Source organism: Scardinius erythrophthalmus, assembly GCF_964197995.2.
Source record: "Scardinius erythrophthalmus genome assembly, chromosome: 10".
Classification (NCBI taxonomy): Eukaryota; Metazoa; Chordata; class Actinopteri; order Cypriniformes; family Leuciscidae; genus Scardinius; species Scardinius erythrophthalmus.
Window position 1 is genome coordinate 41331618 of NC_138230.1, and position 25372 is coordinate 41356989.

At 40.9% G+C, this 25372-nt stretch overlaps 1 protein-coding gene across 1 annotated transcript; it reads right to left on the reverse strand.

Annotated features, from left to right (window-relative positions):
* Window positions 1-197: 197 nt before the first annotated feature.
* Window positions 198-17124, reverse strand: gnrhr1 (gonadotropin releasing hormone receptor 1). The gene is made up of 5 exons (XM_081377341.1): window positions 17039-17124; window positions 16422-16598; window positions 12903-13434; window positions 2130-2331; window positions 198-942 (listed from the first exon to the last, which is right to left on the reverse strand). Exons 3-5 carry the CDS (start codon window positions 13431-13433, stop codon window positions 536-538), a joined length of 1140 nt encoding a protein of 379 aa, XP_081233467.1. The 5' UTR covers window position 13434; window positions 16422-16598; window positions 17039-17124; the 3' UTR covers window positions 198-535.
* Between the last annotated feature and the right edge of the window lie 8248 nt (window positions 17125-25372).

Here is a 25372-nt window from a genome sequence, read left to right on the forward strand (position 1 = left end):
AAAATCTACGACAACACTGACATTCTGGATTCGGATGGCAATAAAATCACCAACTAACCCCTGTAAAGGTTGAAAATACCTTCCGACCCCATGAGAAACAATTACCGTCCGAATAGGGCTTTAGATACTCTTCTCCGTTCCTCAAATATGTAAACATTAGCCTTTATATATAGTTTCTTGAGTAAAGAAAATGCTGTACTATTCAAACAACCAGTTCTTTATTTACCCTTACATTGCAAACAAGCAGAGACGGTCTAAAATGTGTTTGGCACTTCATTCACGATAGTGGTGTGTGGGGTTATGATGTTTGCCTGACAGTTTGAGTTCAGAGGTTTAGACAAAAACCTTTTAATCATTTTCATTGGTTAAATGTTTGCAAAACCCACAGACGGGCTTAAAGGGCGACCAATATAAATGATTTTCCGTCTGACAGCGACGATATATAGATGTCTGGACACAGAGTGAAAGCTCCATATTTCATGTTCAGAGGGTTAAATCCACACCTAACTCTAGCTCACTGAGGTGTTTTGACCCTCTATGCTTGTTGTCCGCTGGGCTGGTCACCGCTTCCCAGGTCCGACTCGGCTTCTCCGCTTGCGCCCCCTTTCCTTGCGGAGAGTCGGTCCAATGATTTAGGAGAGGAGTTGTGATTCCTTCTGCAGAAGCAGCTGGCTATATCTGCTCGGAACGAGGGTGTGAAGAAACCGTAGATGACCGGATCGCAGCACGTGTTGAGGTTTCCGAAGACGAAGAGGGCGTGATGGACGTATTCCGGCATCAACTGCAGCATTCGAGGCTGGAACCAGTACCAGATGCCGAGCAGGTAGTACGGCGTCCAGCACACCACAAATGATGCCACAATGATGATGGTCATCTTCAGGGTCTTCATGCGTGCCTTCGGGATTATGTCGGTTCCACTGCGTCTCAGACAAGGTTCTCCGCCTACAAAAGCAAGCATAGGATAGGAGAGGACATGTGAGGCATGTGCTTTCTGACCTGCTTTATTATTTTGACGCAGAAACAGTTTTATACATCAAATTAAAAATGTAAAAATGTTCATATTTTTGTCTTGATTTTCATTAAAAATATCTATTAAATTTTAAAATAAAAAAATCTTATATCAAGATACAGATGCAAAATGACTATGATATTATGTCTTGTATTAAAAAAAAAAATCTAAATTAAGTGAGTTTGTGCTTAAAACCAGAGGGGTCAGAGAAATAAGATTGAAAACAAGATTTTTTACATATGAATTATGTTTCCAAACTGTTTTCAAGATAAAAGCAATTTTTTGAGAAAATGGCCTCTAAAGATTACAAACATTTTGCAGAATTTAATCTGAGATTAATATAGTCAGTATATAAATAAGACATCAAGAAAATAAAAAATATGCAGCGTTGGATAACTTGAACTCTGTACTCCCGTTTGAATTGAGGCGGCTACAGTGATCCATCACACCACATGAAAGTCTCAAAATTACTTTTGAAATTTGTAATAAAACTGATGTAATTTAAAAGTTGAAGCCCTAGATAGAATATACAGTAGTGGCTAAAAGTGATGTCCAGAGGGGATATTTATTTTTAATGACCCTACAAATTTGATAAAACCATCAAAATATTTTTAATAATTTAAATGAGGGAAGAACAAAACACTAAACTTGGTTAAGCTATTTATCTGACAAAATAATTTGGTAAAAAAGGGCAAACTACAGCTACAGGTTTTATTTTACTATACAAAAAAATACATAGAAAAAAAGCATACATGGACAACATCATAGTCAGTTATTCATATTTTGTTGGTTCTCTCTTGTTTTGGCATGAGTTCATAATTTCTTTGTGACAGCCTGGCCAATTACATCCACACAATTTAGCATGTTTCATTGCGTTATCACAAATGAAAACTCTGAGCACCACTAGCAATATACTTACTTTGAATAATCTTTATTCAAATAGTTCTGTCGTCAAATTTGCTAAGCCAGACCTCACTTTTGACCACTACTGTACATCATCAGTGGTTGAGAACCAAGTTTTTCATCAAATTCAGTACATATGAAGCTATGGGAATTTGGATGCAGTTACGCTGTATATCAATGACAGATACCATGTCAGAAGAGAGCACAAGTCAGTTACCTTTACCACGAGGCATCTGCCGGTTGATTTCCACTAGGATTCGAGTATAGCAGAAGCTCATTACAAGTAGAGGGAACACATACAGGGTGACAAAGTGGAACATGTTGTAGGCTGTTTCCTGCCAGCGATGCTGGAAGCTTCCATGTGTTACACACTGCACAAAGTCGACTCCTTCAGCCTTAATTGCCCTGAAAATAAATAACTGAAACGATAAAAAGCAATTTATAAAGAAAAGTGTCGATGAGAGGAAACACAAGGCATTTTAATGAACACAGTAACACACTAGCATAACACTATTAATATCAACGCAAGAAAAAGCACTGAAGAAACTGAGGACTTAAAAACAAAGGGATAGCAATCAACAGAACAACGAACAGGTGAGGGCTAATTGGTAACCATAGTAACAAACAAGCTGCAGGAAAAACTGAGAAGACTAGGTCAAACCAAAACACAGGGACAATAACTATATCAAAACAGAACCTATTTCTCAAGCTTCATTTCACAAAAGCCTTGTGAGCCTAACTTGATCATAAAACATGCTAGCAACGTGATAAATCGTTTCGGTTATTGATCATTATTATTAATCGTTAACGAGTATTGCGTAGTTGCTTACGCTACGGGAAAGCCTTTCTTTCTCGAGATACTGAAGCCAAAAATTATCCTTAATTTTTATAATCTTGTCAACGCAGTGCGGCAGCCTGCAGACCTAGGGCAAGCTTACTAGCGTGCCCATTGGCTGCCCTGCGGCAACTGCAGCAGCCTACCGCTGAGCCCTTGGCGTGACGTCACGACCAATGAGCGCGCTTGGCGCGCTTAATGCGTCACAGCCCGCGAAAAGGGGTGTGGCTTAGCGTATATAAACAGGGCTCGGAGGCTGCTTCTCTGGTTTCTGTCGCATGAAGCGAAATGAGCTCGTGGTGCGAGCACGGCGGGCTACGCAATACTCGTTCCCTCTTCTAGAGAGAACAGAGGTTACGTGAGTAACCGAAACGTTCTCTTACGAGAGGTTCTCTCGTATTGCGTAGTTGCTTACGCTACGGGAACGCCCTTGTCAACGCCGTGCGCGCCCAGCATCCACTGAATGAGTCCCAGGGAGAGCCCGGGGAACGTGATAGCAGAGAGCCGGGCGGCCCGAAGAGGGCTAGCGCCATACATAAGCACACACTAGGGGGTTAGGAGCGGCACGGCCGGTCCGAACTGACAATTCCCTGCATAGTGCAGCTCAACCAGTAGAGCTAAATCACACAACGTAGCCCGCGCACAGATAGTGGGCTGGCATACGCGAGACTTAGACTAATAACACTTTCGCCTGCAAGGCGGGAACATCCAGGTTGTAAAACCTAACAAATGTGGAGGGGGAGGCCCAGCCTGCCGCTGCACAAATGTCATGAATGGGAATCCCGCTGGACCACGCCCACGACGAGGCCATGCCTCTGGTGGAGTGAGCTTGAATGCCCAATGGGCACTGCAGGTCTTTAGACGCATAAGCAGCAGCAATAGCGTCCACTATCCATCTGGACAGGCTGTGTTTCGAGGCGGCGAGACCCTTGGTGCGCCCGCCAAACGAAACAAAGAGCTGTTCCACCACTCGTTTGACTGAAGACAGTGCTATCAGAAAAACGGTTTTGAGCGTGAGGTATTTCATATCCACAGTTTCCAAGGGTTCGAAGGGATGCGCTTTCAGGGCCTCCAAGACCAGTGAAAGATCCCACATAGGAACCGAGGGGGGTCGCGGGGGGTTCATCCTCCTGGCTCCTCTAAGGAAGCGGATGACGAACTCGTTCCTTCCTAATGCGCGGCCCAGCTCTGAACAGAGAGCGCTGAAATGGCCGTGACATAGACTTTGAGCGTGGAGGGGGACCTGCCCGCGTCCAGTAACTCTTGAAGGAAACACAGTACTCGCGATACCCCCACATGTCTGTGGATCGAGCCCCTTAGCAGTGCACCATCTGTTAAACACTGACCATTTCGACATGTAGAGCCGCCTCGTAGAGGGGGCTCTAGATTGTATGATCGTGTTCATGACCCCGTCTGGCAGATCAGCGTGTAATCGTTGAGGCTCCACGCATGCAGAGACAGCGCTCTGGATGGGGATGCCATATCGAGCCGCGGGCTTGAGAGAAAAGGTCTCTCTTCACCGGTATCGGCCAGGGGGCTGAGTCTGCCAGCTGTATTAGATCCGGGAACCAAGCTTGGTTCTCCCAGTATGGGGCTAAGAGGAGCACTGTGTGGCGCGCTTCCCTGATTCTCTTGATGACCTGAGGCAGCAGAGAGACCGGGGGAAAAGCATACAGCGGGCCGCTGGGCCGGGTCTGGGCCAGCGCGTCCTCGTTCTTCGAGAAGAACTCTGGGCAATGAGCGTTGTCTTTTGACGCAAAAAGGTCGACTTTCGCTTTGCCGAAACGGCGCCACAGTGACTGGACTGTTTGGGGGTGTTGAGACCACTCCCCAGGGGGAACGCTGTCCCTGGACAGTCTGTCGGGGCCCTCGTTCAGGTGGCCAGGCACATGCGCGGCTCTCTCAGCGAGCGCAGAGAGTGCTGAGCCCACACGAGGAGGCGTTCCGCCAGGGTGCAGAGCGTCTGATCTGACACCGCCCTGGCGATTCACATAGGCCACTACCGATGTATTGTCCGTGCGGACTAGAACATGGTGACCGTGGAGGAATGGGAGGAAGTGTTTGAGAGCTTTCTCGACCGCGAGCATCTCTAGACAGTTTATGTGTAGGAGATTCTCCTGGTCTGACCAGCGGCCATAGACCGGTCTGCCTTCGAAGAGCGCTCCCCAATCTAGGTTGGAAGCGTCTGTCGAGACAACTTTCCGGTGTGAAATCACTCCCATAGTCACTCCTGTGTGATACCATTCGGCTGCCAGCCAGGGCTGCAGGGCTGAAAAGCAGCTCTGATTCACTCTGACTCGCAAGCCGCCGGCCGCCCAGGCTCGGTGGGGCACGCGCGCTTTCAGCCAGCGTTGAAGCGGGCGCATGCGCAGTAAGCCCAGCTGGAGCGCTGCTGCAGCTGAGGCAATATGCCCCAGGATACGCTGGAATGTCCTCAGCGGAACCCGGCTGCCTATTTGGAGGGATGCGGCGAGGAGGCGGATGCGGCGCGCGCGCTACTCCGACAGTCTGGCCGTCATAGCCACCGAGTCCAGTTCTATTCCAAGAAGGAAATTGACTGACGGGGCGATAGCGAGCTCTTGGTCCAGTGACCGAGAGACCCAGATCCTCCAGATGGCTGAGAAGCGCTGTTCCGTGAGACACAAGTTCCGTCTCTGACAGCGCTAGAATAAGCCAATCGTCCAGATAATTCAGTATTCGCATTCCCTGTTTTCTCAGGGGAGCGAGAGCCGTGTCCATGCATTTCGTAATGTACGGGGTGCCAAAGACAGGCCGAAGGGCAGGATTGTGTACTGATATACTCGACCGTTGAAGGCGAATCTCAAGAATGGCCTGTGACGGGGAGTTATCTGGATCTGAAAATATGCGTCTTTTAGATCGAGAGAGATAAACCAGTCTCCTGGGCAAATCTGCGCGAGGATTTTTCTGGTTGTGATCATTTTGAACGGCCGTCTCATGAGGGCTTTGTTCAGATGTCTCAGATCTAAAATAGGTCTTAACGCTCCGTCCTTCTTGGGTACGAGGAAGTAGCGGCTGTAAAGGCTCGACTCGCTTAGAGAAGGATGAACCTGTTCTATAGCCCTTTTGCGCAGTAGCTTCGCTATTTCGGCTTGAAGCAGGTGCGCAGCTTCTGAACTCACTTTCGTCTCCGTCTGTGCTAGAAAGCGCGGAGGGCGACGAGCGAATTGAAGCGAATAGCCGTGTTTTATAGTACTCAGCACCCATTCTGACGCGCCCTGAATAGCTTCCCATGCTTCCGCATGCATAGCTAGGGGTCGAATGGTCTCTGGGTTCAGATCGCCGCGCTGCGCGGGATTGGGGAACCTGTATCAGAGAGGATGGAGCGGCGTGCGCGCCGCTGGTGCTCGAACACGGGGGCTGGTAAACAGTATTGGCCGGCTGTACAGCGTTCGGTAGCTCGGTCCCAGAGGATGGAGCGCGATTTGCTGACAAACACCCCTGGCGCGAAAGCGGCGTGGGGATTGTAATGTCTAAAAGTGAGTGCGCGTGCACCTGAGCGGGCGCAGAGTTTACACTTATGACACGGCCAGAGTTTGGGAGCTTAGAGGGTGTGCGACCCGAGGTAACTGAATGGCAGAGCGAGCAGCGGGTAGGTGTGAGCACAAAGTTGTGGGCACATTTACTACACTTAGTACTCGAGCGGCTTGTGTCCGCTTTATGAGAGAGCGCTCTATGCGCGTTACCATGGGGACCATGTTTGTGTGAAGCAGTGAGCACATGGGAGTGGGCACATTTTCTACACTATAACACCCTCGGCTTGAGCCGCTGTTGCCCGGGGTAACCGAGTGGCAGAGCGAGTTACAGGTAGATGTGAGCACAGAGTTGTGGGCACATTTACTACACTTATTACTCGAGCGGCGTGTGACCGCTTTATGAGAGAGCGCTCTGAACGCGTTACCATGGGGACCGTGTTTGTGTGTAGCAGTGAGCACATGGGAGTGGGCACATTTTCTACACTTGTAACACCATCGGCGTTATAGAGCAAATGCTTTGATGGCTCATATGTTTAGACGCTCATAAATACTCAAGCACCATCCTGTGAGATGCAGGTTCGCTTTCTGTATGTAAGAAAGCTGGCCGCGAGCTCGGAGAAGACAGCAGAAAAAATATTTTCTGCCGCCAGAGCCGGATTTGAACACGGTTCTCCAGTGCAGAAGCGTAAAATTCTGCCACTGAGCCACAGGGGCACACATGAGCTTCCAGTTGGTGCGAGCATATGACCGAGCGTCGTGTTTCGGCGTTTGTTTGCAGGCGCGCGTGTATTAAAACAGGCCCGTTTACTGCAGCATTAGTATTTCCAGCCGCCTAACTTAGAGGGGACTGAGAAATATGTATCCCGTGAGATGCGGGTTTGCTTTCTGTATGTAAGAAAGCTGGCCGCGAGCTCGGAGAAGCAAGCAGAAAAAAGTTTTTTCTGCTGCCAGAGCCGGATTCGAACACGGGTCTCTGGTGCGGAAGCCTAATGTTCTGCCACTGAGCCACAGGGGCACACATGAGCTTCTGGTCAGTGCGAGCATATGACCGAGCGTCGTGTTTCGTTTCGGCGTTTGTTTGCAGGCGCGCGTGTATTAAAACAGGCCCGTTTACTGCAGTATTAGTATTTCCAGCCGCCTGAACTTAGAGGGGACTGAGAAATATGTATCCCGTGAGATGCGGGTTTGCTTTCTGTATGTAAGAAAGCTGGACGCGAGCTCGAGAGAAGCAAGCAGAAAAAAAATTTTCTGCTGCCAGAGCCGGATTCGAACGCGGGTCTCTGGTGCGGAAGTCTAATGTTCTGCCACTGAGCCACAGGGGCACACATGAGCTTCCAGTCAGTGCGAGCATATGACCGAGCGTTTGTTTGCAGGCGCGCGTGTATTACAACAGGCTCGTTTACTGCAATAATAGTATTTCCAGCCGCCTGAGCTTAGAGGGGACTGAGAAATATGCGAGGATTGGAGGAAGTCCGGCCTAAGCGGGACGAAAACACTCTCTCTTCCTCCTTTCGCCGGTGCTCGTGACGTCCGCTCTGATATCCCTTGAGAACGGCGCAGTTGCGCGGCTCGAACAAAGGGAGAGAGAGCGGGAAGATGTCATTATGTGCTGTGACATCGTTTGTTTGCAGGCGTGCGTGTATAACAGGCTCGTTTACTGCAATATAGATATTTCTAGTCGCCTGAGCTAGGAGGGGACTGAGAAATGTGTGAGAAACGGAGGTGGCCGGAGAGTGACGCGCGCGACCGAGACGCGGGGTAGCTTTCTTATAACGTAAAGGAAGCCAGCCCGTGACCGTCTACTTCTAACATCCCTTGTGAGCGGCGCCTTGCGCGGCTCGAACCGAGGGGGAGAGGGCGTGCGTCATCCGGGGGGGGGTAGCTTCCTTGTAACGTAAAGGAAGCTATAGCCCGTGACCGTCCGTTCTGACATCCCTTGTGAGCGGCGCCGTTTGCGCGGCTTGACAGAGGGGAGTAACCAGCTGGTCTGCTTCATCCCCTGAGGCGACGGCAGTGCGGGCAGAGGCCGGCCGCTGCGCGTCGGTGAAGGGCGGGGGAGAAGGAGAGAGCGAGGCTCGCGGGAGGGGCTCCGGCGAGCGCTCAGCTATAACCACCGGCTCGGAAGGCCTTTGAGAGCGGCGTTTTTTCTTACGCGGCCCGGAAGAGGCAGCCGGAGAAGGTGGAGGATCGTGAAACATGGCGAGTCGAGCCCGCAGGGTCGACATCGGCAAGTCCTCACACTGTTCGCAGCCGCCCGTGAAGGGCGCGGGCTGCGTGGTCGAAACCCAGGCAGAGAGCGCAGATCACGTGGCGGTCTCCGTCGCTGAGCGCGGCTCTGCACGAGCCACAGGATGAGCGAGGCATTTGCAACAACGCCTCGCGCTCTTTTAGATGCAAAGTGTGTCGCGGGGCGAACACACAAACACATACAACACAGAGCAGTAAAAGGATATATTCGCCGGATAGCGAAGCAGGCAGGGAAAGCTGAAGGCGGCGAAGGCGGCCGGCGTCCTCAGGCTGAGATCCTCGGCGTGCTGGTCGCTTGATTCGACGGCGGCTTCCTCAGAGAGCAGCGATGCGTAGAGCTTCGCTGAAAAGACAGAAATCAGAGAAGCAGCCTCCGAGCCCTGTTTATATACGCTAAGCCACACCCCTTTTCGCGGGCTGTGACGCATTAAGCGCGCCAAGCGCGCTCATTGGTCGTGACGTCACGCCAAGGGCTCAGCGGTAGGCTGCTGCAGTTGCCGCAGGGCAGCCAATGGGCACGCTAGTAAGCTTGCCCTAGGTCTGCAGGCTGCCGCACTGCGTTGACAAGATTATAAAAATTAAGGATAATTTTTGGCTTCAGTATCTCGAGAAAGAAAGGCTTTCCCGTAGCGTAAGCAACTACGCAATACGAGAGAACCTCTCGTAAGAGAACTTATTAGAAACTTGCACTCAGAGCAATGTGCCAAATCAACCATTTTGTGCCAACATTTTAAATCATGCTAGGAATGTGTGAATCATGTTAGAAACATGCTAGCTAGCACTGTGCTAAATCATAGTAGAAAAATGTTATAACATGCTATAAACATGTTATCAATGTGTTAAAACATGCTAGCAACATGTTAGCAATTATCTAATTCACGTTAGAAACATGTTATCAACGTGTTAAATCATGTTAGAAAAATGTTAGCAATGTTCTAATTCATGCTAGAAACTTGGCTGTAACAATCTTAATCATGTTAGCAACTTGTTAAAATATGCTAACAACTTTCTAAAACACATTTGAGTAAAATCTTCAAACTTAAAGCTTTTCAAATCTTTGTCAAGCCAACATCAAAGTTTGTCATCAAACGTTAGTCATCTAGTTGTTATTGCATGGGAAAGATCGACCAGCAGCACAGCCTTCAGAATTTCACCTTATGTAGTAGACAAATCTTTTTATTGAATTTTCCAAACATTTAAACAAGTCACATCAAATTAAAATGTCAATAAAACATCTCAAACATAATAGAAAAAAAGCAAAAAAAAAAAAAAAAAAACTACTAGGTGGGGGGTAAAGGGGGAGGGGGATTAAGGGGGGAGCTTACAATTAGTGTTGGGGTTGAATCTATCTTCAAAATATGAAAGGAAAGGCTTCCAGACTTTAAAAATTCTGTTGACAGAGCCTTGCATGGAATGTCTCAGTTTCTCTAACTTTAAATATGCCATAGCACTTTCTACCTTATGTTTTACACATAAAAAAGAAAGGTTTGGAACAACATGAGGGTGAGTGAATGATTTTTGTTTTTCAGTGAACTAATCACTTTTTTATAATCTGCTGATTAAGTCTGATAATATTGACAACTGTTCTGCATTAAAATATTAGCATGCCTACTACAAATATCTAAACCATATGAACTGTAAACCTTCCGAAGAATCCAAATATACCCATTTTATCGTTTTACTGCTTGGATTGTGATGTTAAAAATCTCCTTAGTGTTGCTGCGTTGTAGGGGTTTCCCTTACATTTAGGCACTATATGGAATGTAAAATGTATTTTGAATAGGGGGAAAACACATTCTGCTATCTCTGTTGAACTTGAACCAAATATTGTATTTTATTGTCATGTTATCCCCTTGTGCTTTCAGATAAAAGAAATTCATTTGCTCCATGTCAGCGTTATTTGTCCATGTGACATCTCTATATTCTCCAGCACGATTTATCAGGTAGCACACAGTGTGACAGAGGGAAGCCCTTTTTTTCTCTGGGGGCAGTTTCAGAACAGAATAGAGGAGCGAGGAGCTAAGATATATTGATATCTACAATTCACCACACACTCCGTCTTAATAGTTGTATCTCTTTCGCATTATCCATGGCTGCCTAACTGACCTTGTCTCAGACAGGCTTCTTTATCTCACTTGTAATTATTTTAAACGCCACGGTCTCATCCACAGGCTGCTAAAAACGACATTACTGGGATTAAGTGTGTGGAGAGAAACAAAGACACACCGACAAGATTCAGTCAGGCATTTTAAAGGTTACAGAGAATGCACCGGGACTAGTCTAGCTTGACAAATAGGATCTATAATCAATACAGCAAGTGCTCACGGAAGAGTCACTGATCCAGGGTCAGTTATTGCACCACTTTGAGCTACAACGGATTGCTTAATGAAATGCTCAAGCTTAGATGGCTATCGGGAAAAGTGTGTGGCAGACCGAAAGTGCAATTTCCCTAAAAACAAATTACATCCACCATTTTAATTTGAAAGAAAACTAAACACGGCTCAGTTTGGCTGTGTGCCACTTTTCTTCCACAAAGGTGAAGTGTGTAATTTTTGCACCACTAACATCTCCAACTGGAATTACACAGCTGTTTTCAAACAGGTTTCCAGAACACTTTGTCCATATTGGTGGGATAAACAAGTACTTCCACCTTCTCATATTGCATATTGAATTGGTGTTATGTTGGACTAGTTGGGATACGTTGCATTTTTCTGGGAAATCAAGTTACGAACACCTTGCTGAAGCTGAAGCAGAGGCTTTCCTCTCGACAAGACCGTAAAACGGTCCATTACTCAAAGCTTTTCAACATGTGCATGTTTCAGGTGTATCTTGTGGTCAAAAGGATGAATAAGCACCATACAAATTATTATGAACATTAACAAAGAAAAATAATACTGAAAAATAGCAATAAATAGTAAAATTTTATACCGCTGGTTTTAAAGGATTAGTTCACTTTCAAAAAATGTTTTGCTGATAATTTACTATACCCCAATCTCATCCAAGATATCCATGTCTTTCTTTCTTCAGTTGAAAAGAAATAAAGGTTTTTGAGGAGAACATTCCAGGATTTTTCTACACAGAATGGACTTCAATGGCAACCAACTATATCAATGTTAAACGAAAGTTCAAATGTCCGTCTCAATGCAGCTTCAAAGTCTGTACACGATCCCAGTCGAGAAATAAGGGTCTTATCTCGCGAAACGATCGGTCATTTTCAAAAAATAATATATATATATATATATACATTGCTATGGACGCAGAAGCGTTGCTATGGACGCAGAACGGACTATTTTCTTTGGCGGAAGCAATACAATCCTTTTTTGAATTAATAAACTCCTTTTTAAATCAATAATTCATGTCAAATTATTTATTTACTTTGTATGTAGCCATGTAATAAGCGAGATAAGGTGGTCGTTGTAGCGAATAACAACCCCTTCAGTCCTGTTCAGCCTGTCGGGGTTGTTTTTCGCTATAACGACCGCCTCTCTATACATTATCCCTTACGTATATATATATATATATATATATATATATATATATATATATATATACATATACTTTTTAACCACAAATGCCCGTCTTGTACCATCTCTGAGATGCGCCACGCATTGCGTTATCACGTTGGAAAGGTAACGAAAAAAATGTAAATAATAATAATAAATTAAAACAAATAAAAAGAAATTTTAAATAATTTTTGTTTAGAAAATGACAGATCGTTTCGCGAGATAAGACCCTTATTTCTCGACTGGGATCGTGTAGAGACTTTGAAGCTGCATTGAGACGGACATTTGAACCTTCTTTGAAAATTGATATAGTTGGTTGCCATTGAAGTCCATTCTATGAAGAAAAATCCTGGAATGTTTCCTCAAAAACCTTAATTTCTTTTCAACTGAAGAAAGAAAGACATGGATATCTTGGATGACATCTGGGTGAGTAAATTATCAGCAAAACATTTTTTGAAAGTGAACTAATCGTTTAAATTTGATTTTACAGCTGATTGTTTAACAACAGTTGATTTTATTAATTTATTTGAAGTCATTGTCATAGCTATGTCATTTGGGTGTATTGGCACTACAAATTGTAGTGTATTAATTGTATAAAAAAGCTGTGTTTTGTCTGTTTTAACCAAGACACAGTCCGGTCAACTATTATTTCAAAGGCAAGGCTCACTTTGGGATTATGTGAATTCTGAAACTGGTTATGGTGTGTAGAGTAAGGAACATGATTATAGTTGTCTCTTCATATTAAGCTGTAAATTGGGACAAAGTATTTTACTGAAAAGAAGACGTCACCTTTGCAAACAACAACATTATCATCCATCTATAAATCCTCCGAGACAGTTTTTGTGCTGCTTCATAACAAGACAAGTCCCACACATGACAACTCCAATTAACATAACATCTTGTTCTCGTACCTGTGGCGAGGCGAGCAGGAGGCTGAGGATCCAGGCAGCCAGCAGCATCTTCTTGTTCCTGCGACCGGCGTCCAGAGCTTCTAGTGGGTGCAGGATTGCATGATGCCTGTCCAGACTCACCACCACCAGGATGAATGCTGACGAATGCATGGCGAAGAGCTTGAGGAAGCAGAGGAGCTTGCACATGGCATCGCCGGCATACCACTGCACTGTAATATTCCATATGGCGTCGAGTGGCATCACCACAAAAGTCATGACCAGGTCAGCGCAGGCCAGGCTGCCGATGAGAGGTCTCATGTGTGAGGCCAGGCGGCGTCCTCGACCCCGGGTCACGCTGATCAGCACTGAGAGGTTACTGATCGCTGCGAAGACGAAGAGCACCAGGGTGGCCGCCACACGGAAGCGAGCGGCCACAGTGAATGTGGGTGTTTCCCAGTCAGAAGAAAAGCGAGGAAGGGAGGCATTCGGCAGAGAGGAGTTTTCCCAAATGCCATTTGGACTCGCTGACAGGAGAGACACGTTTACTGACATCCTGGAAAGGGGGGAAAAAAGACGTTTTGTTGCACGGTAAAGGATTTTTGTGATACTCAAATGCATAATTATTGTAATATTCTACAACATTTCAGTATCACATGGTCTCATGTGGATATTAGGGTTTGGCAACATTCAGAATGTTAAAAAATGGCTCATTTTCAATTCATAAGTTGGAATTTGAATTACATTAGGAGTATACTGATTTAAAATTCAGAGAAATTCAACTGGGAAATGAAGTGTTCTTCCATATTTGTCCATAAATTTGTTAAATATAAAGAAGTGTACAGTATATAAATGAAGTACACTACCATTTGAAATTTTGGGGTCAGTAAGATTTTTGTAATAAAAAGTCTCTTATGCTCACCAAGCCTGTATTTAAAACCGTAAAATAGAAATATTGTGAAATATTTTTATAATTAAAAGCATCTGTTTTCTATTGTAATATCTGTAGTGAAATGTATTCTTGTGATGTAAAGCTGAATTTTCAGCATCATTATTCCAGTCTTCAGTGTCACATGATCCTTCAGGAATCATTCTAATATGATGATTTGCTGCTCAAGAAACATTTCTGATCAATGTTGAAAACATTTGTGATGCTTAATAATTTTTGTCTTTTTTGATGATATTTGATAAATGAAAAGTTCAAAAGAACAGCATTTGTTTGAAGTATAAGCATGCATTTGTAACATTTAAATGTGTTTACTGTCACTTTTGAATAATTTAATGCATCCAAGAATGATTGTCAAGTAATCATTCACAGATAGATAGACAGACAGACAGACAGATAAATATATAAATAGTCACACTCATGAATTGAAAGGCAGCCAATTCTTCAATTCTTAATTTTGCTCAACTGTAGGTAATTGGCATGGCTTTGTGCACTTTACAGAATAATCCTTTCTAAAAAAAATCAGCAAAATGTTCACCCAGACATGAATATTCAGATCACATCACCTAGAGACCCTGATTAACATTACATTACTGTCACCACTGAGGCATTTGTCACCCTTATGACTTTTCACCCAAACGTCCATCACCCCCGCAGTCAAACATCCTCCGCTTTTACGGCACCCGTCTGCCATCTCATCTCTACAGATAAAAAACTCTTGCCAGGGGCCTTTTTTCACTCCGGATCTCTTCTGGCAAATAGGGAGACCTTGGTTAAGTGTCAGGGAGATAGATTACACCTCGGAGGTTATTTAAAGGTCTATATATAAACCTCTGACACAACTATCAGAGCTCTGTGTGAGATTATGCACAGCAGACCCAGGCAGAATGAGATAATTCACAACCGAGTAATTCACAAGTACAGTATCGTACAGATGTTCTACTGCCTATCTTATTTGGCCACTTGGCACTCTACACCTTTATGATCAAATCTGATTAAATGAGTTAAAATGAGTTTAATTATCTCTTATTGAGTGATTACGTGATTAGATAAATCAACATGTAGTTTACATTCATGATAACATCATGAAGACAAAGGATGCTTTAATGGTTTGGGGGTTCCCGCGCTGGCTCGGGTTCTGATATAAATGCCCTATCATGCTGACAAATGGCTGTTGTCAGTATTTCCCTTCGCTCTGAATGTGATATTGTCTTTTGTACAGTCAGGTAAACAGCATGGAGGTGATAGATAGAGAACACAACCTCTGCAGCATCTTCCCCTGTATCCGCACACTCACACCAAATTGCACAGGGATCCAGTAATACATCTTATTGGCACTGCAATTGTTCTTCATGCTTGAAAATGAAATATATTCTCCAAAGTTTAACAAGTGTCTCGACCTGGAGAAATGAATTTTCTACTGATTGCGAAATCAATACGCATTTTAAAAAATCCATTTCATGAAGGATATTGTTTTCTTTGTGATTAATTAAATAAGATTATGTATGGAAATTAGAGCTGTTAATAAAGGATATCCTTGGCATCGCTGTCATCCTGTTTAAATGATTGCTGGACACCGGCCCACATGGCGGCTTTGCACTCCTGCCTCTTAATGTTGGTAAACATTATGCAAATATATGCAAGGAAGAGTGTCTGCTATCATAACTCTTTGGAATATAGCATAAGTGCTGTCATGAATATGCAAATCTTAAGGGCTGTTAGAAATGCACAATCAGAAAACTACCTGACTTTAAATGTCTTCCTTTTAAACACTGAATGGTGTTTTCTTTGTGGGATTCATCATACAATATAATAGTTCAATGCTGTTTAGAAAACCAAAAACGTTTCACATCAAAAAAAAAATCTTTAGGGATCACTGTCATGATAAGCTCTGCAACTTTGCATGTGAATTTGCATAATTACATTCATATTCTTGCTCACATGACTAATGACTTGGAGCCAGTTAATTAAGATAGCGGTGATGAGAATATTAAGATTTGATGGCAAATGAATGTGCTCGCGGGCTAATATTTGGGCAAAAAGAAGACTTTAGCTTGTGAATTTAAAATAAAAAGAAATGTATTCTCTCACATTTGGCTATATTGGACATTTTTGTTGGGAGTTTAGTCAGAAAGTCAGATTAGTCATGCAATGTACAGAAGATTCTGCCAAAATATGTGTATAAAAGCACGTGTATAATAGCATTTGATCATATGCTTCCTCACCTGAGCAGATTTTATCGACTATGTATGCTAGGTATTGGTGCAGTAAGACTTCATCTTCATTATATCAATGACAGTTTTTCTTGTCTCGCCTCAAAAACTATCATGAAAACACCCGATACACATCCAGGATTCATCAGGAAAAGTTGTTGCTGCATTTACATCAGTTTCTTAAAGCACAAGTGATCCTGAAATCAATTCCAAACTTAGACCTTTTGTCTGTGTCTCCAAACCTAGTGAGCTGTCTACCTAAACAGCGTTTCTGGACATCATGCTGAAATTGATTAGCATGCACTATGATGCCAAGAAATGCTGTTGTTTAGAATTCTAGTTTTTGTCTAAGCTAAAATAAAACAGTGATAGAGTTTGACTTACCTGTTTGCTGCAATGTGTGATTTGTAGATTAATCCTTGAATATTTCCCTCAGTTATTCATATATTAAACATATGCTGCTGTAGAGTGCATTTCATTCAGCAGTCCGTTAACATGTCGTGTTGATACGCGGGGAAATGTCCTCCGACCCCCGCGTGAGCTTGACGGCACCATGGACTCCTGTAGGGAACAGTTTGCCGCAGTCAACGGTAATTCACTCATCAGGGTGATAACGATGATCTCCCGGCGCAAAAGTTTGGTTGCTTGACGCTTTAGGATAGTAGGGCATTTTTTAAGGAGCTACATGTTGTCTTATCGGCACTTTTTGCCCAAAAACCGAGTGTTTAAACGGAGTCGCGGAGCTGTCCAGGTGCCGAAGAGTCTCCAAGAGCATCAGTGTCAGTACAGCATCAGCATCAGCGCTGCTTCACCTCCACACACACACACACACACACACACACACATACACTAGCCTACTCTACTGCACAAAACCCTCCTCACCATGAGGAATCCTCAGCGTCACCACACAGCGTTACATGTTCGTCATATTAATGGAAAACTATTTAAAAAATCCTACAGTATAAAAAATCAGTTAGTTGTTTAACTGTAATTTAGCTTACCATATACAGTGCGGTGGACGGAATAGATCTTATGCGCCAGAGAAACAAGCGCGCAGCCATTTTTAGAATTGTGTCTTTGAACTTCCGTTTTTGAGGTTGCTCTGTAAATTTAAGGCATTGCTGTCGAAGAGTTCACTGGTAAAGTGGATACTTACTGTAGAGTTAACGAAAGTTATCATGAGGATTGTAATGTTTGAAGCGGATATGAACAAATATCAATAGACCGGGAACTTAGATTTTAAAACGAGCGGTTCATTCACAAATATTGTAAATTTATAATGGGAAGAATACACTACTTTGGTTAATGTATTAAAAGTACAAAATTATTTGGCAAGAAAGGCAAACTCCAGCTAAATAAATGGGTTTTATTGTTTTATGCAAAAAAGGTATAAAAAAAACAAAAGCTCACAGGAAAGCATTCATTGACTAATATTTTGTTGTTTTTCCCTTGTTTTTGATTAGCAGCCATTCTCCTGTGCATTGACTAACTACACTTTGTGCATGTGTCATGCTTAACTTTTCCCCTTCCTTCCTTAAGTTCTTCCCAAAGTTGAGCTTTGCATAACTTATCACAGTTCATGTAGGCTATATAATTTCCCAAAGGTTTTCAATGGCATTAAAGTCAGGGGACTAAGGAGGCCAATTGAAGTCTTCAAAATGCTGAGCATGAACACTTTGAGCATGGATTCCCATTGGTCCATTTTCAAAGTGCCAGCAACTTTGTAGATCATCCCAATAGCATTATGTTTCCCCCGCGTGGAGCGACGCATTTAGTATTAAACCACTCAGCTGTCTCCTACACACATACCGGACACCATCCAATGTTATAGGCTGTTCAATTTTGACTTGTTGGACTCTAATCTTCCACACTCCAGTCCTTATTTTCTTTGGCAAATGCAAGGTGTTTTTTTTTTTTTTTTTTATGTGTGTTTTTGGCAGCAGATAAAATTAATTTACTGGTACACAGCCTTTCAATCCAGCCTCAACTATAGCCATTGGCTTACGGTTCGAGATGAAATTGTTATAGATCTCATCCAGGTGTTTAGAAGCTGTTTTGAGCTGTTTTCAAAAAATTAATTTTTGCCTCTTGTTAAATTTAATTAATTAAAATAAGCAAAAGTAACATAATTGTTTAAGATTTTGTCACAACTTAATTTAATTGTGTTCAATCAACCTAATATATTTAAAACTGAAATTTACTTACTTAATTTGTGTGAAAACTACATGAATCATTTTTGTTGACATCTAACTGGGCAGTGGATCTGTAGTTCCCAGCATGCTTTGCAAGAGACTGCATTAGGAGGGTAAATTTAGGGATTAAAGTGTTTTTTTTTATGTGTTTTTCTGTAAATGGAAAGATGTTGTTAGTTAATGTTAGTGTTTAATATTCAGTTATGTTAGAAACTTAGAGAACTTTCTGTAATGTTTTTGAATTTTGTGGTACCATTATGCAGAAGAGTGGCGACTGTATAGTTTAGGGCTGTGGGTTTGAATTAAATTGAACACTAGTAGCTTTTATCATTGGAAATAACTGCAGAGTCAAATTAGCTAAAATTAATGTTGGCGATTTTAAGCAGGGCAAAAATTAAATGTAGTCAACCTGACAAAACTTTATCTGGCAGAAATGACTAAATGAACTTAAGTTCATACAACAAGATTACAACAAATCTAATATAAAGTTTTATTTAAAGTCTGACATCACTTTTGGCCACTTTACTGTGTAGGAGAATGAATATAGGCTACACATAATAACTAAGTACAAATACACACAAAAATAGCCTACATTCGACTCTAATGTGTCTTTCGAATTGCTAGAGACCAATTTTGCTGAAGTCATTATGTGGCGTTCCATACCACTTGTATTGTTATCAGTACATTTTACACTAACAAACAGGTTTGAATGTCTCAGATAGTTTGGTATGTTCACATTCAAGCTGTTTTGTTTCAGCATGATAAATTGCATTTACAGTAAAACACAATAACTTAAATGCCTTACTGTAAAGCCTGTACCATCAATGTATTTTTACGGTAAGGTTCAGCATACTCATCTGCCAGTATTTCCAACATTAATGCAGTGCACAGACTTGCTCTCAGAGAATATGTATCAAAACAGGATGTTACACAGGCACATCATTTTTACAGTGAATAAAATATTAACATAATATTACTGTAAACTGTCTGTAAAACACGAATGAAAGAAATGCTTAGCTAATTATTATGAGAGGCAGAAATAAAAAACCCTTTATCGCGACTTTCTAACAACAAGGAGTCTCTCGCCATTAACAGTTTATTTCTAACATCATTAATGGATTCTCTGACAGACTGCTATCCAAGCTGGTTTAATTGCAACAGTTATTTTTCCCGTGTTAAATGTTATGAAGAGATTTGTTTTCTTAAACCTCATTTGCATTCACCCTTCTTTTGTATTACACGTGTTAATGGAGGCATTCAAACACAACAGCCTTTTTAATGCATCTGCCTCATAGACATTTTAATTGCAGAGAACGTGTTGATGAACTGCTGTCACATCTCTCCCAGGTTAACTGGTTCAAAGCAGTGCTAATTTTGACAGACAATTTTGAATTAGTTCAAAGATTAAATGTCGTGCAGGTTGAGGCTTTCACTCCATTCTTTTTGCTCTGCTGATTAAGTCAATTAATAATTATAAATAAATAATAAAAAGCCACAGAGTGAATGGTAAGCGTGTTTAATTTGCCAGTGTTCCTTTGGTGGAGGACATGGTACAAAAAGTTCCTAAGACGTTCATTTTAGTCTTTAATCCTGTATTTAATAGACTGTCCAATGTTTCACAATTATAAATACATGTACAATTGAGACATTTATACATTTAGCTGGAAGATACTCTTAGAAGAAAAGGTTCTAGTCAGGCGCTTCATGCATAGAACCTTTTAGTGGTTCCATCCAGAGCCGGTTCTAGACATTAGGAGGCCCTAGGCAAAACTCATGTTGGAGGCCCCCCACCCCCAATAAAAAAACACTTGAAACAAATATGATTCCTAACCTTTTTATTTATACAACATTTAATTTTAAAATCAGTATATTTTTACTTACACAGTACATAAGTTTGGACACATTACTATTTTTAATGTTTTTGAAAGAAGTCTCTTATGCTCATCAAGCCTGGATTTATTTGATCAAAAATACAGAAAAATAATATAGTGAAATATTATTAAAATTTAAAATAATGGTTTTCTATTTTACTATACTTTATATTTCTGTGATGCAAAGCTGAATTTAGTGCCACGTGATCATTCTGATTTATTATCAAATGTTAGAAATGGTGCTTAATATTTATTTTATAACCTGTGATACTTTTTTTCAGGATTTTTGATTATTAAAAAGTTGTTTTAAAAAAGTCTTCACTATCACTTTTTATATATTTAACACATCCTTGCTGAATATTCCTGTTTTTTTTTTCTGTTTTTTTTATCAAATAAATGCTGGCTTGTAGAGCATAATAATAAACTTCTTTCAAAAACATTAAAAATAGTAATGGGTCCAGACTTTTACCGGTACTCTATGTACATATTAATCAAACTTTATCTAAGATAATCTCTTTTTTGTTTAATGAAGATGTTATTGTTGTTGTTGTTTTTTTGCTGTTTTATTCAATTTATTCACAGTTCCAGAATCACACTTCAGTAGATGAGCATAAGTGCTTTTATATTGCATTGCCACCTTAAATATGCTATACACAAATCAAGTGGAAGAGAAAGACACGATCGCTACTGAGCAGAAAAAAATATATAAAGTGATATTATTGGCGTAATGTCAGGAATCTAATCATCAGCAGAATTTAGAAGATAGACCCATAGATATGAGATCCTTTAGACTATTTGAAACATTTAAAAATGTTGTAGTGTATTGGCTTTTTAACTTAGAATACAGACGTCTTGTCTTTTAATTTTATAGCTTTTTTACTAGTCAGCTCCCGACGCGATGTTATTCATTGTACGCGCAAATTCAAAGCGTCGCGTCTGGGCACGTTAATGACGCTCGCGCTCTTTTAAACTCGTAATAAAGCGGTGAATGATTTTTCCAGAAATGACGCTGATCTACAGTACAAGTTTATATTTAGAATACATTGCAATCACTCCAAAATAGATGACGACAACTCACACACCTGCATTATGAGCTGTGCTTCTTTGTTTGCTTATTAGGCTTTTGCCTCGCGCACCTGATGGATGCGTTCGTTACACATACTTTCAGAAGCCGGCACCCGCTTTGTAACGGACACATTAATTGGTTTAACTGCAGTAATGTAACAGTCTATGGTTAAGATAAACATCGTCACTATTTTTAGTTAATTAATAAATATTGAAATAAATTGTAGATAGGACATTTGTACTTTTTTTTTTTTTTTTTTTTTTCTCTGTCTGGGCCCCATCCCGCCAATCGGGCCCTAGGCACGTGCCTAGTTTGCCTTTGCGTTAATCCGGCTCTGGTTCCATCATTTTATGGACTTAGTTTTAATTAATTAATATTACATTTTATGCCAATTTTGTGAAACATATAAAAATAAGCCGTTAAAATGAAAGTATTATGGAATCATTTAAGAAATTTCACCTCCTTACATAGAATTTTTTTTACATAAAACATTCTTTCAAATTGAGTCGAGAACCCTATTAAACCTTTTTTCTAGCGATATGCTCGCAGGTAATTAATGCAATTCAGAAAGATTTGATTTATGTATAACTTGCAAAATATTCACATATTTTGTCTATTGTTATTCATGCCTTAGATTGAAATGAGAAATCCTGATTATGGGGTCACATATAAATATAATCTGCTAATTAACTGTTATGTTTATGTCATGGTGTTGCAGAGACATAAGGAGTTTCAGCAAAACATTTAAATATGACAATAAAAGTACTTCTATATATATTATATTAGTTTTTAATTAATTTTGCACATGTATACTTTCAAATAAAATATTTATAACATTTAATCACATGTTTTTATATAGGAAATTTTTGCAAAGCTAGTGTGTGTGATCTTACTTTAGGTTGTACTGCCCTCTGCTGGGAAGATTCCAGTGACAACCAATAGCGTCTCAGAATAAATGAATATTCATTCATTTAATAATTAATTTTTGTCTCTGGATTTTTTTTTTTTTTAAGGATAAATAATTTACACTGATTGTGTGTCTGTGTGGGTAAGCAACCATTTTATATTTGAGACAAATCATAAAAAGTTATATCTGATAAAAAAGAAAGCAATTAATCTGTATCTGTATTTTTAATTTCTTTATATTCATTTTGCAATTTAAAGATCTGTGCTTTATTGCTGAATTGAACACATTTCATAATTGATGTACTTTGCACAGTTTTTGAACCGAAATGAATCGACACTGAACTTATTTCAACTGAATAATGACTGTTGACTACTGTCTTTTTAGAGTTGAATTCTGTTTGGATCATTGAATCGTTATTTTCCTGTTCATAACTGTAAAGCTCCTTTGAGACAATCTGTATTGTTCAAAGCGCTAAATAAAAGTGACTTGACTATTAGGTCATTTCAAATCTACTGCTATTTGTATAATTTTTTTTCTCTTTGATATAACTTATCACACTTTGAAAAATGACTGTTTTCTTTATGATTAATCTCGATTATGTTGTCTAGAACACAATGGCCTCTTTATTTAATCTCTCTCTTCGCCTTAGTATGCATTACAAGCTAGCTAAAGTGTGTGTGTGTGTGTGTGTGTGTGTGTGTGTGTGTGTGTGTGTGTGTGTGTGTGTGTGTGTGCGTGTGCGCGCGCCTGGTATTCCCTGCGTTATGGGGACCCGGATAGAAATACCAGTAAATTTTGGCTTTATGTGGAGTTTATTTATTTATTTAATTTTTTTGCGCCCCGTGAGGAAAACAGCTTAAATCATACTAAATGAAATGTTTTGAAAAAGTTAAAATGCAAAAGGTTTTCTGTGACGGGTAGCCTATTGGTTTAGGGGTAGGGTTAGTGTATGGGGATAGAATATACAATTTGTACAGTATAAAAATCAATATGTCTATGGAATGTCCCCATAAACCATGAAAATGCGTGTGTGTGTGTGTGTGTGTGCGTGCGTGCGTGCGTGTTTGCGCGCGCGCGCGTTTGTGTGTGTACGCGCACACTGCAGTCTTAGTTGACAGATTGCATAACATTCATGAGATTATTTAATATGCACTTTGAGTGTTTACATAACATCTCCCGTCTGTGAGTTTAAGAACGGATTTGATGCTGTCTCTAATACTGATGTCGCATTTCTGATATTGATGATACTGGTATTAATATCTTAATCCTCTCGTGTGCTGGATTTGATTCTGAATATAGATTTTGAAGTGTTCTCTATCCAAATGTTAGCAGACCTTTGAATGAATTGACAGCTCACACACCGGAAGCCCTCCTCCTCCAGTTGTGTCTAATACTTAATGTTATTCGAAACTTACTGAGCTGGAACTCATTAACATGAAGCTTAATTACTCCCTGTCTGCTGTACCTCTTAATTCTGAACGTTAATTAGCAATGCGAAATAATCTCAACATTTGATCGAAGAACAAACATACATCAGTGATAATAAATAAAGCATGACGTTACAACAAACAGAAATCTCTGTATGTGTGCGTTCAATTCTGAAGAGAACATTCATGCTATAAATGAGAATGTAGAATGTTCCAGTAAAATAACACAACGAAAGACGTCTGATTCTATGAAGCATTTATTGTATAAAACCCTTCATATCAATGCTCTTTATGTGCGTGAATTACATAAAGACTGTTGTCTTATCATTCAGAATTGTGGAGTTTAATATTATGACCACCAGGTGGGAGACTAACTCCCTAAAAAGGACAATGAAATGACATGTATAGCATATTATACAGTAGGCCTGCTTATAGACACCAATACTCTGTAACCAGCAGCCCACAAAACGTGCACTGATTTATGCTCAGAGTTAAGCTCAATCGACAACATTTGTGGCATAATGTTGAGTACCAAAGTGCTTACAATGGGGCCAATTTGTGGGGGATTTAAAAGCAGAAAAATGTGAAGCCAATAATTTTATGAAAGCATTTACAATTGATCTGTTAATAACGCTGATGTAGAAGCACTTAACCCTGAGTTTGTAAGCCTAAACTTGACTTAAACTGTAAACTTGTCCTTCAAATCTGATTGGTTGATTCATTGGAATGTTGTTCCAGGATCAACAAGGAAGTTCAACACATTGCACTCTGTGAAATCAGGTTCACAGTTGAAATGTATGTATTATTTTAGCTGTAAAGTTGTTTAAATAATTGTTATAGTTGTTTTAGGGTTCATCTTTCAAGTAAGTTGATAAAAAAAACTATTAAACATTTCTGTTAATTGAAATAAAGCTGAAATAAAATCAAATATAAATTGTAGTTTACAAATTAGAAATGTTGCCTTGGCAATGAACTGAAATAGGTTTAAGTTTAAGCACTAAAATTATAATCTGGAGATAAATAAAAACTAAAACTGAAATGAAACCTAAATAGCAAAAAACTAATAAAATGACAAAAGCACATAACTAAATTACAAAAAAAAAAGTAGTTTAAGTTAAACAAAAATTTACATGAAAACTAAAAATATAAAAATAAAGGCTAATTCAAAATATGAATAATAAAACTAAAATAACATTGACCAGGTCCGAAATCGCATACACTCTTGAGTAGGTCATTATTTTGAATAAGTAATAAAGTATGTTCTATATAGTATTAGTGTGTGAATGGCCCTGTCCTAAATGCACACTTCATATGCACTTGCAGTCTTGTGGACTTACAATGGCTGCCGTGTATAGGGTGTCCCATTTGTCATTTTAGGTGTCAGAAGTGTGCTCACGAGCGCCCCCTTTGCGGTCGATATGTGCCCTCGATGCACACTTTTACCGAGCCCGCACTCCACAGCAAACTTCTTTGACAGTTAAAGCGGCGTTACGTCATAAAAGTGCAAACTTGTAGGAAGACCGCAAGTGTATAGGGTGCCATTTGGGACAGGGCCTATTAATGTAATCCGGACATACTACATTCGCCATATTGTCCTTATCATGTGACATACCAGCGTCAGTTCACTCTCCTGTGAAGGGACGCAAATGTTCTCCTGTGGCCTCATGTAAAGTGATGGCTGCATCCGAAATCATATACATCCCTACTGTATAGTAGGCGAAAAACAGTATGTGACAAAAGAAGTATATCCGAATTCACAGTAGAGTATCCGGATGACTTCCTCCTTCCAGTGAGATTCTGAAGTGTGCAAACGATGGACACTTTACTATCCTTTACTATTTACTTTGTATAGGATTTGTGAATGACGCTGGT